The following is a 14,693-nucleotide window of genomic DNA, read 5'->3' on the forward strand; positions in this document are numbered from 1 at the left end:
TTCCTGGCGCTGTGTCTGGACCTGGGAGCCGTGCTGAGTCCGGCCTGGGTCACGGCCGACCACCAGTACTACCTGTCCTTGTGGGAGTCCTGCCGGAAGCCCGCCAGCTTGGACATCTGGCACTGCGAGTCCACGCTCAGCAGCGGTGAGGGCCTCGTGCGACGCGACCCCTCCTCCCGCCCGGGCTGCCCCGCGCCCCTCCGCCCGGGCGGCGCCTCCTCCCGCCCGGGCTGCCCCGCTCCCATGCGCCCGGACGGCGCCTCCTCCCGCCCGGGCTGCCCCGCGCCCCGGCGCCCGGATGGCGCCTCCTCCCCGCGGCCACTGCGGCCCCTGGGGCTGCAGCCTTGCCATCGCGTGCGCCTCTCCGGTCCCCTGCCCTGCCTTCCGGGTTTCGGATCCTCAGCAAACCCAAAGCCACAGCCCCTGCCCTCGCCCGGCCCCCCGGCCATTCCTCCCGCTCTGGAGTAACGCGTAGGCTATTTGGGGAAATTGTTATCTTTTCAGGCGAGAACCACGTGGCTGAGTAAAATAATGCAACGCCTTCCACTCCCCCGTGGAAAGAAGAAACGGGCAGAACCGCCCCAACTCCACGCAGATGTGTGGGGTCTCCGCTGCCCTTTCAAAGAGGAATTTGCCTGCGGTTACCTCTCAGGGCCCACGTTTCTGCCCGCTTTACTCCACCATATCTGGGTTTTCCCCAACGAATTTCCATTAGGACTAGGATTTTATTTCCTTATTTTTGGGGGGAGGGAGGGGGTGTATGGAGATCTGGGAGAGAGATTGTTTCCCTTTTCTTGTTCTTTGTCATTTTTTTCCGTGACATCATCCTTGGTTCTGAGTATACCCTTCTTTCTCTCCCACAATAAGAAACTTGGCCTTGCCATCGTTCTCTTCCCTAGCCCTAGCTAGCTACTCACATTCCTTTTGCCAGCACTGAAAGCCGCCAATGGTTCTACACTGTGTGATATGGAGATGGAGGGGGGGGAGGGCGGTCACAGTTGATACCTGCATTTTAGATCCTTGAGTAGAAACAAAATCCTATCAAGTGCAATACTGAAGGATTGTCCAGATTGGACAGGGACCAGCTAGGATTGTAGAATTAAATGATATTGTATTATGAAGTTAGCTGATTTGGGGGGAGGGGGGTGGGGAGACCAGTCGTGGGGCCTGAACTAACTCTGGGCCTGGGCGCTGTCTCTCAGCTCTCCAGCTCAAGGCTAGAGCTCTACCCCTTGAGCCACAGGGCCATTTCCAGCTTTTTTCTTTTTGCTTATGTGGTTCTGAGGAATCGAACCCCAGGCCTCATGCATGCGAGGCAAGCGCTCTACCACTGAGCCACCTTCCCAGCCCTGAAGTTAGCTGATTTTGATCATAGACAATAGTTAACAAAAAGAATACCTCCTTTCAGTCGATACACACTGAAGTACATGGGGAGAAAGAAAAATGATAATAAATATGACACAATGTAGTTAGGGTGGATATGGATAAAAAACTTGTTGAGCTTTTTGGTGCTATTCTTGTAACTTTTCTGTGCGTTTTAAATAAAATCTTAATTTAAAATTTACTGGTATAAATTGTTTTAGCACAATGCACTCAAACAAAGAGTTGTCTTTCTTGTAAAGGAGAAATGAAATAGAATGAAAGTGATTCGCTTTGTAAAAATCACAAATTTTCTAAAATTTATATTTCTCTAAAAGTACGCCATGAAAAACCAAAGTTAATGTTTTAAATACATTAACAATACTGTATTCTATACATTCTACAATATTTAGTACAAGTGGTTAAGGCTCTAAATAACAGGTAAAATTAACAAATACTTTTTTAATCTACTTAGAATACATAATAGCTTGATTATCTTAGGAATATGGCTATTTAACACAAAGTCACTTATGTTAAACAAACCTGTACATTCACCCAGATATTAACATAATACCAGGAGAATCAATTTACACTGAGACACAAGCTATATCTGATTATATATCTGTTGTCACTCATTTTAGCACCTGATGTTATTTTTGTGGTGCCCAGGACTGGATCTTTATACAATGGCTACCTTTGGTACAATTTCCAACTGGGCTGAAACTTTAAGAGTATCACTTCTAGCTTTTTGCTGGTTAGTTGGAGATGAGTCTCATGTACCTTTTCTACTCAAGCTGGCTTCAAACCATGATCCTCAGATCTCAGCCTCCTGAATACATAAGATTACAGGCCTGAGCCATCAGTGCCTAGTACAAAAGTAAATTTTAACTGATAGCAATGCACACACTTTGGGAATACCTGCTTTAGATATATACCCAAAAGGTAGGCAAACCTGTGAAAATGTTTTCACATGCCAGTATATTTTTTTCTTTATTTTGAAATAACGGAAAATTAATTCAAGCCAGTTTCTCTGGCTTCTTCAAAGGTATAAACTATCTTTTTACACTGTGTTCAATATTGCCCTGTCTGATTTTTTCCAAAAAATAAAACCATTGGTAACATTTTAATACTGAATTGCCTTTTCCCCCATAAGGAAAACTAAAAAGAGATATAATAATAAACATAACATGTAATTAAAAATCACATTGGGAAGTTAATATACAAGAAGAAAGCTGCTAAATGCTCTTCAGAAAACATAACTTTCTAAACCTTTTGTCAGTTAAGTCAGCAGTGAAGCAACACTTAGCTCCAAACCAGGGCATCTGCCAGCTTACTCATCATGTCACCATGTCCTCTCAGTCAAAGTTGCTCTGGGCAAAGGCAGGCAGTGACATACTTAAAAGGCACCACCATCTCAATCTCCTCCTCTTCTCCCTCCCCTCCTCCCCCTCCTCCCACTCTTTGTTTGCCCCTTCCTCCCCTCTTTCTCCTCCTTTCCCTTTCCCCCTCCTGCTCCCCCTCTTCCCCATCTTCTTCCACCCTTCCTCCCTACTCCCTCCTCTTCCTCCTCCCCCTTCTCCTTGCCTCCTCCCCTCCTCCTCTTCCTCCTCCCTCCTCCTCCTCCTCTTCCTCCTCCTCCTTTTTACTGTGTGTGGTGCTAGAAATCAAAACCATCTGTCATTGTGTTCTGACCTAACAATGTTCTTATAAAAGAGTTCTCTTTCTCCCTCTTTTTTCTCTCCCTCTCCTTCCTATCCTACCTCTGTATATATACAAAATCTCCAGTATATGGCTGGATAAAATAATGAGCTACAAGTTAATGGGGTTTGAATGTGAGAAGACCCCTGGATACTCATACTTTAAAGGTGAGAATAAGTCAAGAACACACTGATTTTGTTCATAATCAAATATCTTTACCAAATAGACAAGTCAAACAGGAAAATAATAGTAAATGTGATATAAAGGCTCTGTTATTGACTGTCCAGGTGGCTCAGGGTAAATCTTGGTAGTCTTGGAGACAGTCTCTGGTTACTTCTCTTTCTTCCTGAGGGACAGCTGGCTGAAGAGGTATTGAACTAGGGTGTCTCCAAGAGCCCACATGTTGCGCAGATTAGTCAGGATACTGTGTAATTCCTCGATGGTGTCCATCTGCTGTTGAAGGCAATGATGCTTCAAGAATTCACTGAGTTCTGTATCTCTTTTTCTGGCAGCCAGATGATATAGCTCCAGGAGGCTCTGTGTGATGGTCATTTCTAGATTAAAGGCATATTCCATCACCTGGAAGCCACCATGCCAGTTGTGGTATCCAGACATGTCAATTTGGTTCAGCGAGATGTGGCTGTCACGCTGGTTCTGTATCCACAAGAGTTTCTCGGCATGCTGGGTCCACTTGTGCGACTGCCACAAGAAGAACCGTGAAAAGTGGCCCAAAGCCACCTCCTCTCGATCACAGTAAAATGCCATAGAGAGGTACATGTAGGCTGCATACAGTTGTAAGTGAATCTGGTTGTTGATTGCAGCTTCACATTCTTGGCAGTAGTTGTTCTGAACCTGAGAAGCCATCACCATGGCCATTGCGGGTGGGAATGGAATAGCCAATAATGTCGGCAACATAGAAAAGGTAAGTGATCTGCGGAGCAGGCAGTGGTGGCGCTGACGGCGCCTGGGCCCTCTTGGGAAGCCCATGGCTAGTGAGTGAAGGACCATGGAGTCGAACGTGTGCTCCTGGCAGAGAGGTTTGAGTTATTGAAGTAAAGGTGGTAACCTAGCAACAATTCCATTGAGGGAGGGGTCAGGAATGTAATTAGTTCCAGAAATTTACTAGGTCACAATCTTTTTTTTTTGGAGGGGGGGGTCCGGTCGTGGGGCCTGAACTCTGGGCCTGGGCGCTGTCCCCCAGCTCTTCAGCTCAATGCTAGCACTCTACCACTTGAGCCACAGCGCCACTTCCGGCTTTTTTCTTTTTTCTTATGTGGTGCTGAGGAATCGAACCCAGGGCCTCAGGCATGCAAGGCAAGTGCTCTACCACTGAGCCACCTTCCCAGCCCTAGGTCACAATCTTGACTGACCTATGGGGGGTTTCTTACTTTTGGGGGAGTGAATTGATGATTGTGGTTGTTTTTAGTGCTGGTCTTGTGGTTTGAACCTGGGTGCTGTCCCTGAGCTTTTTTGCTGAAGGTTAATTAGTGCTTTATCACTTGAGCTACAGCTCTACTTCCAACTTTTTGGTCTTTAATTGGAGATAAAGAGTTTCGTGTATTTTTTTTTTTTTAACTCAAACTGGATTAGAACAGTGATCCTCAGGGCTCAGCGTCCTGAGTGCCTAGGATTCAAGGTGTGGGCCATCAGCTCGCAGTCCCTATATAATATTTTTAAAAGTCATTTATGAATAAATACTAACTTTTTGAGTTTGTCACCTGTTTCTTTAAGGAATTTGTTTGAATATTTCCCAAATATGATTTCACTAAAGGCAGTGCTTATTTGCGATGTTTCATGCAGCTTTATTTGAATGCCAGCTCTTTCTAGTGAGTTCATCTATATTACTAGCCCTACTGAGGGAGGAGTCAGAGGTCACAATGCGAGTGCTGAATTTCATCAACAACCCAAGCCACTCCACACTGCTCTCTTGATTTTTTTTATTGTAAAAATACTGTACAGAGGGGTTACAATTACATAGGCAAGATAATGAGTACATTTCTTCTCAAGCATTGTAGCCTCCTCCTTTGTTTCCCCTTCTCATTCCTTCCCATCCTCCTCCTGCCCCCCCCCACCCAATCCTCCTCCCCCCCCCACCGAATTTGTAAAGTTCATTTTTCCACGTAACGACTTGTACATCTCATTGTTGCAATGGATCCACCTGTATCCCTATTTAAATGATTTGTTTATTCCCTTCCCCTCTACAAATTATACCAACCTCAAATACAGTGAAAGCAGGGGTTATACCATGGGGGATCTCTTGATTTTTATATTTTTAAAGTTATATGTGAATACAAGCATCAGCTTCCTTCTGTAAACGATTTCTGACAGAAACATGCTTTAGCTACATTCCTAAGGAAGGTACTATTGACCATATGAATGTACACTTCAACTTCCTCAGTAATTTCACAGTAATCCTTATTTCTATTTTTATTCTTTAATTACATTTCATTCTATGAACCATATCAGTAGTAATATACACAATCCTTAATCAGTTTTGTAAATATATACATATGTGTATTTATTGATTAATATGAAAATTAGGCTAATACTGCACTTAGCTCATTGACTAACAATAATATATAATAACTATTTGCAAAAGGTTGTCCTTAACAAGGTTATCTACTCATATGAAAGCTTATTTTAGCTTTTTTAAGTTTAGACTTACACAATAGTTCTAAATATACTAGATAGTTCTAGAATATACTATAAATTTTATTCCCTGCCTTTTCATATTTAGCTGACTCCTGATATCTCTTCTTATTCAATTTCTGGTGAACGTATTAGTTAAGGTAGCTCTAAAATAGGAATATCGGGGCTGGGAAGGTGGCTCAGTGGTAGAACACTTGCCTTGCATGCATGAGGCCCTGGATTTGATTCCTCAGCACCACATAAGCAAAAAGAAAAAAGCCAGAAGTAGCGCTGTGGCTCAAGTGGTAGAGTGCTAGCCTTGAGCTGAAGAGCTGAGGGACAGCGCCCAGGCCCAGAGTTCAGGCCCCATGACTGGACCCCCCCCCCCAAAAAAATAAAATAAAATAGGAATATCTTTTTTTTTTTGCCAGTTCTGGAGTTTGAACTCTGGGCCCGAGCACTGTCTCACTTAAGTCACACTGCAATTTCCAGCTTGTTCTGAATAGTTTTTTGGAGATAACAGTCTCATGGACTTTCTTGCCCAGGCTAGCTTCAAACCATGATCTTCAGATCTCAGCCTCCTGAGTTGCTAGGATAACAGATGTGAGCCACAGGCACCCAGCTAAAATATGAATATCTATAAAAATCAATACTTCATCCAGGAGCAGGTGGTTCATGCCTGTAATCCTAGGTAGTCAGCAGACTGAGCTGAGGATCTCAATTCAAAGCTGACCTAGCAGGGAAATCTGTGAGTCTCATCTCCAATTAACCACCAAAAACAATAAAAGCCAAAATGGAGCTGTGGCTCAAATGGTAAAGCTGTAGCCTTGAGTACAAAAAGTTCAGGGATAGTACCCAGGCCCTGAGTTCAAGCCCTAGGGCCGGCACACAAAGAAGGAACCAGTAAGCCTAAGATTCATCCACAAAAGGGACTAAACTTCAAAAAGTAGCTTAACAAAGATTTATATAGATATTTATTATATTATTTCCCTGAATCATTACATGATTTCAAATATGTTTGTACCTTCTCTCTTAAAAAAATCAAATTCAGGTTCCTAAGTTATGTCTACTTGTTATATTTCAGGCCTTTCTTTCTTCCTTCCTTCCTTTCTTTCTTTCTTTCTTTTCTTTCCTTCTCTTTCTCTTTCTCTTTCTGTCTTCCCTTCTTTCTTTCCTTCTTCCTTACTTTCTTTCTTTTTGTTGGTCGTGGGGCTTCAACTCTGGGTCTGGGTGCTGTCCCTCAGTTCTTCAGCTCAAGGCTAGCGCTCTATCACTTTATTCACAACACCATTTCCAGTTTTCTGTTGATTTATTGGAGATAAGAGTCTCCTGGACTTTCCTGCCTTGGCTAGATTTCAACTACGATCCTCAGATCTCAGCCTCCTGAGTAACTAGGATTGCAGATGTAAGCCACCAGCACCCAAGTCATTTCTTTTTTTTTTTTTTTTTTTTTTAACCCATTGTAGAGTTTGAACTCTGGGCTTAGGTGCTGTCCCTGAGTTGTTAATTGGAGATAAGATTCTCAAGGACTTTCTTGCTTGGGCTGGCTTCAAACTACTATCTTCAGATCTCAGCCTCCTGAATAGCTACAATTACCTGACTTTATTTTTCTAAAATGCATGAATTTGATGCCAGTTATTTAATAAGATATCTTTTGTTAAGACAATCTCAATAGATCAAATATTACTCCTTTTGTGTATGTGTGTGTATGTGCATGGGTTAACACATAATTTCTCAAAAGATAACATATTTTAAATGGATTAGTTTTTGCCCCTAAACAAAAAATGTCTTTTTTTCCTTTCTATTCATTTGTTTTCTGATTTCTTTCTTTCTCTCTCTATTCCTTCCTTCCTTCCTTCCTTACTTTTTTCTTTCTTTCTAACCTGGTCTCACTATGTAGGCTATGTTTAAACTTGCAATCCTCCTGACTCCTAAATGCTAAGAATATAGGCATGTGCCAGCACTCATCCGTCAGCAGCTCTCATTTGTCAAATACATTTTTTCATAAGTAACAGCTAAAATTGATTGTGATACAGTTGGAGACTATCACATTGTACTAATGTCATCAAAAGCCTTTCTCCACTTGGTTTCTTTCCTTTCTACCTTTGCAATAACATTCTTCCTGCTCTCCCTTTCTCTCCCTTAGCTTTTTAACAATGACTGAAAGTGTTTAAAAGAGAAAAGATGTCTTTGATTCAGAATTTCAGAGTTTCAGCCCATGATCAGCTTGGTGAGGCAGAACATCAAGCTGGTGCAATGCTGCTCATCTCATGGCAGCTGGAAAGCAGAAAATGAGACAAAAGAGTTGGGGAAAAGTTACTGCTCCCAAGGAGATATCCCCATTGACCTGCTTCCTCTATAAACCTCTACCAACTAAAGTTTCCAGCCCCTCCCAAAACAGCACCCCTAGCTGGGGACCGAGAACAAAGTCATCCTTTAATTCTTACCAATATGTGTTTATGTTTGATCATACAGTTTCCATTGTATAGATGAGAAGACAAACTCCATGAAATGCAATGTTGCATAACCCAAAAGTGGAAAAGCATTTCTGACTCCATATATGCTAACGTCCCTGTGAAAGGTACGTGTTAATTAATGAACTATTGCAATGAGGAAAGTATAGTTTATTTGTTCTACTTTTCGTGAGACAGAATACTTAAATCTGTTACTCGATTCCAGTGAATTACTTCTGTTTGATTTACTTGATTTTAAAAAAAAGATAAATTCATTAATATATGCACTGAAATAAAATTTGAGTGCCTATTTTTCTTTAACTGAGCTAATTTTTATTAAGATGCAACAATATAAGCAGAGTATTAGCAGACAAAATAGCACATGTATTGTTGAAAGTAAATGAAACATTGTTCCTTTGGGATGTGGTTACAGTAAAAAAGATGAGAAAAGTATATGTGAATAGTTAACCCTATCAGCCTGGCACAAATAGGAATAGTGATATCCCCGCAAAGGGAAAAGGAGAGGATGTTCACCACCAAGGACCATTGGAGTTTTCACACCAATGCTGACCCATGCTAGTAGAGCTGCTCTGAGTTCATGTTGCTAAGAGATGGTATTGGCATTCTATCACCTTCACCCCAGATTCATTACATACCCCACCAAAACTGATTCCATTACTGTCACCAACATACCCAGATCCCAGATCTTAATGCTGTCAATGTTCTATTTATTCCTCTACCGTAGAAACCAATCCTTGCCATAAGTGTGCATGATTAGAAACTAAAAACTCCTTCTGCCTATGCCTATTCCACAGACACCAGCATAAGTCCTATGTCCACTCACTCCTTGTGGCCCAGACCCAGAGGAATCCCTTAGATTTTTTCTTGTGGACTCCAGAAGGGCTTCTGCTATTAGAAACAAACAATAGTGCTGGACAACAAAGTTTTTAGCACTTTGGACTGATGTTCTCTGATGACAGACTTTCCTGGAGCCCTCAACACTACTCACACTAAGATTTCAAAAATGGAGTTGATCAAGAAGTAAAATGCAGAACATCTGAAGTTATGCAAAGGGTTACAAAAATAACAAAAAAAGAAAATCAGTGACAACCTTCCTGGAGTCATAGAAAAGAGAAAAAAAATATAAAAAGCTTATTTCTTTTAAGAAATAATGCCAAAAAATTTCAGCAAGTCTAAGAGATAAACCATCTTCCAAATTATCAATTTAGCAACTTCAAAAATACCAAACCACAATCTAACTAAAAGAATAGACCAAAAATTGGGGAGAGCCATTGCCAGTGGCTCATGCCTATAATCCTAGCTACTCAGGAGGCTGAGAAGCCAGCTCAGGCAGGAAAGTTATAAGACTTTTAACTCAAACTATCAAAAAAATCTAGAAGTGGAATTTTGACTCAAATGGTAGCATGCTAGCCTTGAGCATAGAGGCCCAGGGACAAAGCCTAGGCCCTGAGTTCAAGCCCCAGGACCAACATAACAAATGGTGGGAGATAACCTTTCCCCCCAAAATATTTTTAAACTCACAAACACAGACCTAGATTGCATGAAATTCTCAAGGGATTTTGTCACATTGAAATAAACATTCCAGGAAGTGGCACTGTGGCTCAAGCGGTAGGGCGCTCACCTTGAGCTGAGACAAGCACCCAAGCCCAGAGTTCAAGCCCCACAATCGACCAAAAAGAAAAAAAAAAAGAAAACATTCCAAATAGCAACATAAAACATGCCACTAGCAAAGGCAAGTATAAAGACAAACAGATGAATGTAATACTTAAATGATGATGAGTTAATCAGTGTTAACTATAGCATAAATTTGAAAAGATAAAAATTTTAATAATTTTGCCAGACACCAATGGCTCATGCCTGTAACCCTAGCCACTCTGGAGGATGAGATCTGAGGATCACGGTTCAAAGCCAACTGGGACAGGAAAGTACATGAGACTTTTCAATTAACCACCAGAAAACTGGAAGTGGCGCTGTGGCTCAAGCTGTAGAACACTAGCCTTGAGCTGAAGAGCTCAGGAATAGTAACCAGGCCCAGAGTTCAAGCCCACAACAGACAAAAAATATAATTTTTACACAATAGGGAAAGAAGCAAGCTCTGGGGTACAAGGACACAAGTAGTAGTGGGAGTTACAAAACTGATATTTAGTTTAAGTAGTTATTTAAAATAGATACTTATGCTTATGACATGTCTCTAATTTCTTTCTGAATATTCAGCACTCTCACCAACCCACTGTGGTGACCTACTCTGACCTTGTAGCACCGCTCATTGTGTCTCAACGATAAGCAGTGACCTCTTTCAGACACTGGGCATTGTCTATAGTGAACACAAACTGCCTGATTTGGGGTTCATATGTGTTTGGTTTGGCTGGCAGGGGTTTTAAGATTCAGCAAATATTTTAATTGGGAGATTTAACATTTTAAAAATGAATATTTCCTTTGAAAACCAGAAGATTGAGCAATCCTTGGCTTGCATTCCCACATGATAGTGATTGGCTGGAGGTAAGTCATAGCTTTCCCCTATAGATGCTTTCCATCTTCGTGGCTTGCCTTATTCATTTTTATTACCTCCTTAGTCCCTGGGTAGATTTGAGTTTGCAGTTTGTACTCAAAGATTAGGACAACTTCTGGGATGGTATTTTAACTGATTGCTTTGGACACCCCCACTTCAATTTATTGAGGTATAATTGATAAGTAAAATATGTATCTATAAAATGTGCAACTTTAGAATGACAGTAAACCAAAAATAAGAATAGCCATAAAATTTTACCATTTGAGACATACTATAATATTCTGAATTTGGTATTTCTGTATATTGTTGAAAGTTCTTTTAAATGTCCAGTTCTTCATCATACTTAACTGTGTATTTTTATTTTCCTGGTAAACTATATAAGTTGATGCTCCACCAGAAAAAATTACATTGCATATACGGTTGTGCAGTTGTACTGTAGCATTAGTGTGGCCTTGTTTGTGGTCTATTGGATAAATGCCCAGGAGTAGAATTGCTGGGTCATAAGGAGGCTCTGGGTTTAGTCTTTTGAGGACCCTCTATACTGCTTTCCAGAGTGGTTGAACAAGTTCACATTCCCACCAACAGTGTAGTGGAGTTCTGTTTTGGTTATATCCCCACCAGCATCTGTTATTGTTAGCTTTCTTGATAATAGCCATTCTAAATGAGATAAAGTGAAATCTCAGTGTTGTTTTGATTTGTGTTTCTTTTATGGCCAGAGATGTCCAACATCTCTTCATGCGTCTATTATCCATTCTTTCTTCTTCTTTGAAGTCTCTAAATCTGTTCCAAGCTTCAGGGAATTTAATCGTAAATGTATAAATGTGCATTCCCTATCCATTCCTAACTTTGTGGGATCTCTAAATTGTAATTCCAGAGTGAAAATACCTTGAAATAGGAGAGAACTTGGCTTTAGGGTTATCTGTTTTAAACTCAGTGCTTTAAAAGATATTCCTTTTCAGATATATATTGTTATTTTCACTTTGATTTCCCCCTACTTCAGCTTTACTATTGCATTATTAAAAGGTTTGTGTCTGCTCAGGAATATTAGAAATCTGTGGCATACAAAGTGTTTTTTTTATGTTACTATAAAAGAATTAAATTAAAAATAAAATCCAGGAATATTCTCTAAACAAAGTATTCACTTTAATTTAAAGACATATACACTGCTTATCGAAGGGATAGGGAAAGATATTGCATGCAAATGATAACTGGAAGGTATCTGTTAAGGATGGCTATCCATAAAGTAAACAAAGTAGATTTTTAACTCTAAAATTGTCTCTAGAGACAGTCAAGGTCATTAGATATGAGTTAATTCAATAGCACAATTATCAATATATACACACTTAATATTAAAGCACCTAAACACATAAATATTGACAGATTGAAGATAGAAACTCACAATAAAACCAGTCACAGACTTCCAATATTCTACTTATAATAATGGAAAGAAATCCAAAGAGATAATAAAGGAAAAGGTGACTTGAACCATACTGCTAGTTAAGCAGGCACAACAGACATATAGAATTTTTGCAAAACAGCAAGATAATACAAATTATCTAGTGCATACAGGGCATTCTCCATATTAGGTCATAGAATAAGTCTTCATCGATTTAAGAAGTTTAAAATCACTAGAAATATCTTTGCTGAGTACAGTGAAATGAAACTTGGAATCAATATGGACATGAAGAATAGAAATTTATGGATATTAGAAGCTAAGCAACACACTTGAATAATTCTTGAATAAGAGTAAACCAAAAGGAGATTTGAAAAGTACGTCAAGGCAAGCAAAAAGTGAAAATGAAATGTAAAAAATAAATACAACAAAAATAGTAATAAGAGAAAAGTTTAATAATTGCTTATTCATGTTTAAAAGCATTGGGCATTGAATTATAGATATTGTCCACCAAAAATGTATACTTATGGTAGGAATCTCATCGTATATCCAGATAACCATTTAAAGTGAGAGCTGGAACTTGTCATCGTGACTAGAACACCATCTAGTCATCATCGTCATCATCTTCGTCGTCATCATCGTCATCCGCATATTTCAGTTCATGAGCTCTTACTACTCTCGGGATAGGAGTATTAACATCATGGTAATCCCATCCCTTCCTGAAGAAAAACTTCTCAAGGATAGCTGGCATACTGTAGCCTTTGCTCATTATGAAATCCTTGAATGCAATTGTTCCATAAAGTTCATCAATAATATCTGGGGGATAAGGTTTCTCAACGAAGGCCTTGGGGTCAATCAGAGGCTCATCATTTACTAGCTTTTTCCACAATTCAGGCCTCAGGTACCAAGCTCCATACCTTATCTTCACCCAGCGGGATTTATACGGATCAGGTGGCTTCCGGCGTCTTCTATCAAAGCTTGTTTCCTGGAGGGAGAATCTTATCTGCTTCACTCTGCTTAGTTTCCTGCAGTACCTGAGCTCCACAGGAATCAGGTTTACTTTCTTGATGCAGGAATCCGTATAAGTTGGTTTGCACTCAAACTCCACACCAAATTGATCTGTTACCATGTTTTCATTAATGTCCAAGTCTCCAAGACTCTGAACCCATTTGCAGAAATCATAGACTCCTTTGGGTATGTATCTCCGCATAGCAGCTTCAATCAACTCCTTCGAGATTCGCCTTTTCCTCATAGGCAAAAGATCTGGATGGCCACCAGGAACCCTGGGAGGTTCCAGGAGCATTTTCATGTCTTTAGAGAGTTTTGGTGACTTTAAGGATTTCTCTATTTCCATTCTTTTCTTGCCGTTCTCACAATAATCCCACGTACTCTCCAGTTTCCTTTCAGGGTCCAGCAATTCCAGCACCTCCAGTAAGAGCTCTTCAGATATGTTATCTTCCAAATTTGGGTAGAGAGCCAAGGGATGCTTCTGGCTTATTTGGGCTTCGATGGCTTTCACGAATGCCCTGCGTGCTTGCTGGGCTTGAGAGAGTGACGAATACAACGTTGCACTCTTGGGCATCTTCGTGGGATCCCTGGGCTGGTACATGCGACTAATCATCGGGAGAAAGGCCTCCTTGGATCCTGGAATTATCAGATCTTTACAGGATGGACAGCCTCTCCTGAAGTCATCTTGCCCTTTCTTCAGAAATAGCCATCTTCGGCCTTCCAGGGAAGAGGGAGCCCTGAGAATCTCCTCGTGGGTTATGACAACACATTTGGAAGAAGGCTTGTCATTGGGCCAACGCTTGTGGACTGTGCTTGGGGGCATTGGCCTTAGTACCCATGGCTGCAAGGAACATCTCCGAGTGTGTTCTGCCATACTGGCTTTCCATTAACTCGGTGGTTTGTTTCCCTGAAGCCACTGGGGTCGCTAGGAAACCCGTCCCTGGTCCTAACTGTCAGGAATTCTCTCCTGCTCCCTCTCCTGTATAGGCAGGTACTTGGAGATCCCCTCCCCCACCTTCCATGTTCATCCTGTAGCTACAACATATGCTTTATTTAGACTATTGCTTTTTTTGATAAACGTTTGGGTTGTTTCCTGGTTTGGCCTGTTACAGATAAATTTTCTATGAGCAGCTGTGTTCACATCTGTATCTGCATATATACTCATTTCTCTTGGGGAAACTTCAGCTAGGTGGGGTCAGGAGAGGCATGTTGAACATTTTTTAAACTACCATCAAACTTTTCATCACCAAAAATTCTCTAGTGCACAAATGCCAAAGTAAATGTCATTCCCCAACCATAGCCTGACATATGTTTTAAAGCCTGGTGCTGGAGGCTCACACCTGTAATCATAGTCACTGAAGAGGCTGAGATTTGAGGATCATGATTCAAAGCCAAATCAGGCAGAAAAGTCCCTCAGACTCTCATCTCCAATAAACTACCAGAAAACCAGATGTGGTGCTGTTGTTCAAGGTGATAGAGTGCTAGCCTAGAGCACAAGAGCTCAAGGATAGCACCCAGGCCCCGAGGTCAAGCTCCAAGGTCAGAAAAAAAAAGTCCGGTGCAAGTGGCTCAGGCCTATAATTCTAGGTACTCAGGAGGCTGAGATCTGAGGATTGTAGTTCAA

At 41.1% G+C, this 14,693-nt stretch overlaps 1 protein-coding gene across 1 annotated transcript; it reads right to left on the reverse strand.

Moving 5' to 3' along the window:
• Nucleotides 1-3,387: 3,387 nt before the first annotated feature.
• LOC122128180 (putative protein FAM47D) lies at nucleotides 3,388-13,943 on the reverse strand. Its single transcript, XM_042702464.1, has 3 exons — nucleotides 12,677-13,943; nucleotides 6,803-6,840; nucleotides 3,388-4,083 (listed from the first exon to the last, which is right to left on the reverse strand). Exons 1-3 carry the CDS (start codon nucleotides 13,941-13,943, stop codon nucleotides 3,388-3,390), a joined length of 2,001 nt encoding a protein of 666 aa, XP_042558398.1.
• Nucleotides 13,944-14,693: the final 750 nt, after the last annotated feature.

This window comes from Dipodomys spectabilis, unplaced genomic scaffold (genome assembly GCF_019054845.1).
Source record: "Dipodomys spectabilis isolate Male_0828 unplaced genomic scaffold, ASM1905484v1 ptg000324l, whole genome shotgun sequence".
NCBI lineage: Eukaryota > Metazoa > Chordata > Mammalia > Rodentia > Heteromyidae > Dipodomys > Dipodomys spectabilis.

Bases quoted from the DNA above. Each gene is read 5' to 3' on its own strand.
- LOC122128180 (XM_042702464.1), bottom strand. From the start codon at position 13,943: ATGGCAGAACACACTCGGAGATGTTCCTTGCAGCCATGGGTACTAAGG. The intron at 6,841-12,676 runs ATGATGACTAGA...AGAAGGGAAGAC, and splicing joins TGACGACGAAGATGATGACG to AGAAAGAGAAAGAGAAAGAG. The intron at 4,084-6,802 runs AAGAAAGAAAGG...CCTCTCTGCCAG, and splicing joins AGAAGGAAAGAAAAGAAAGA to GAGCACACGTTCGACTCCAT.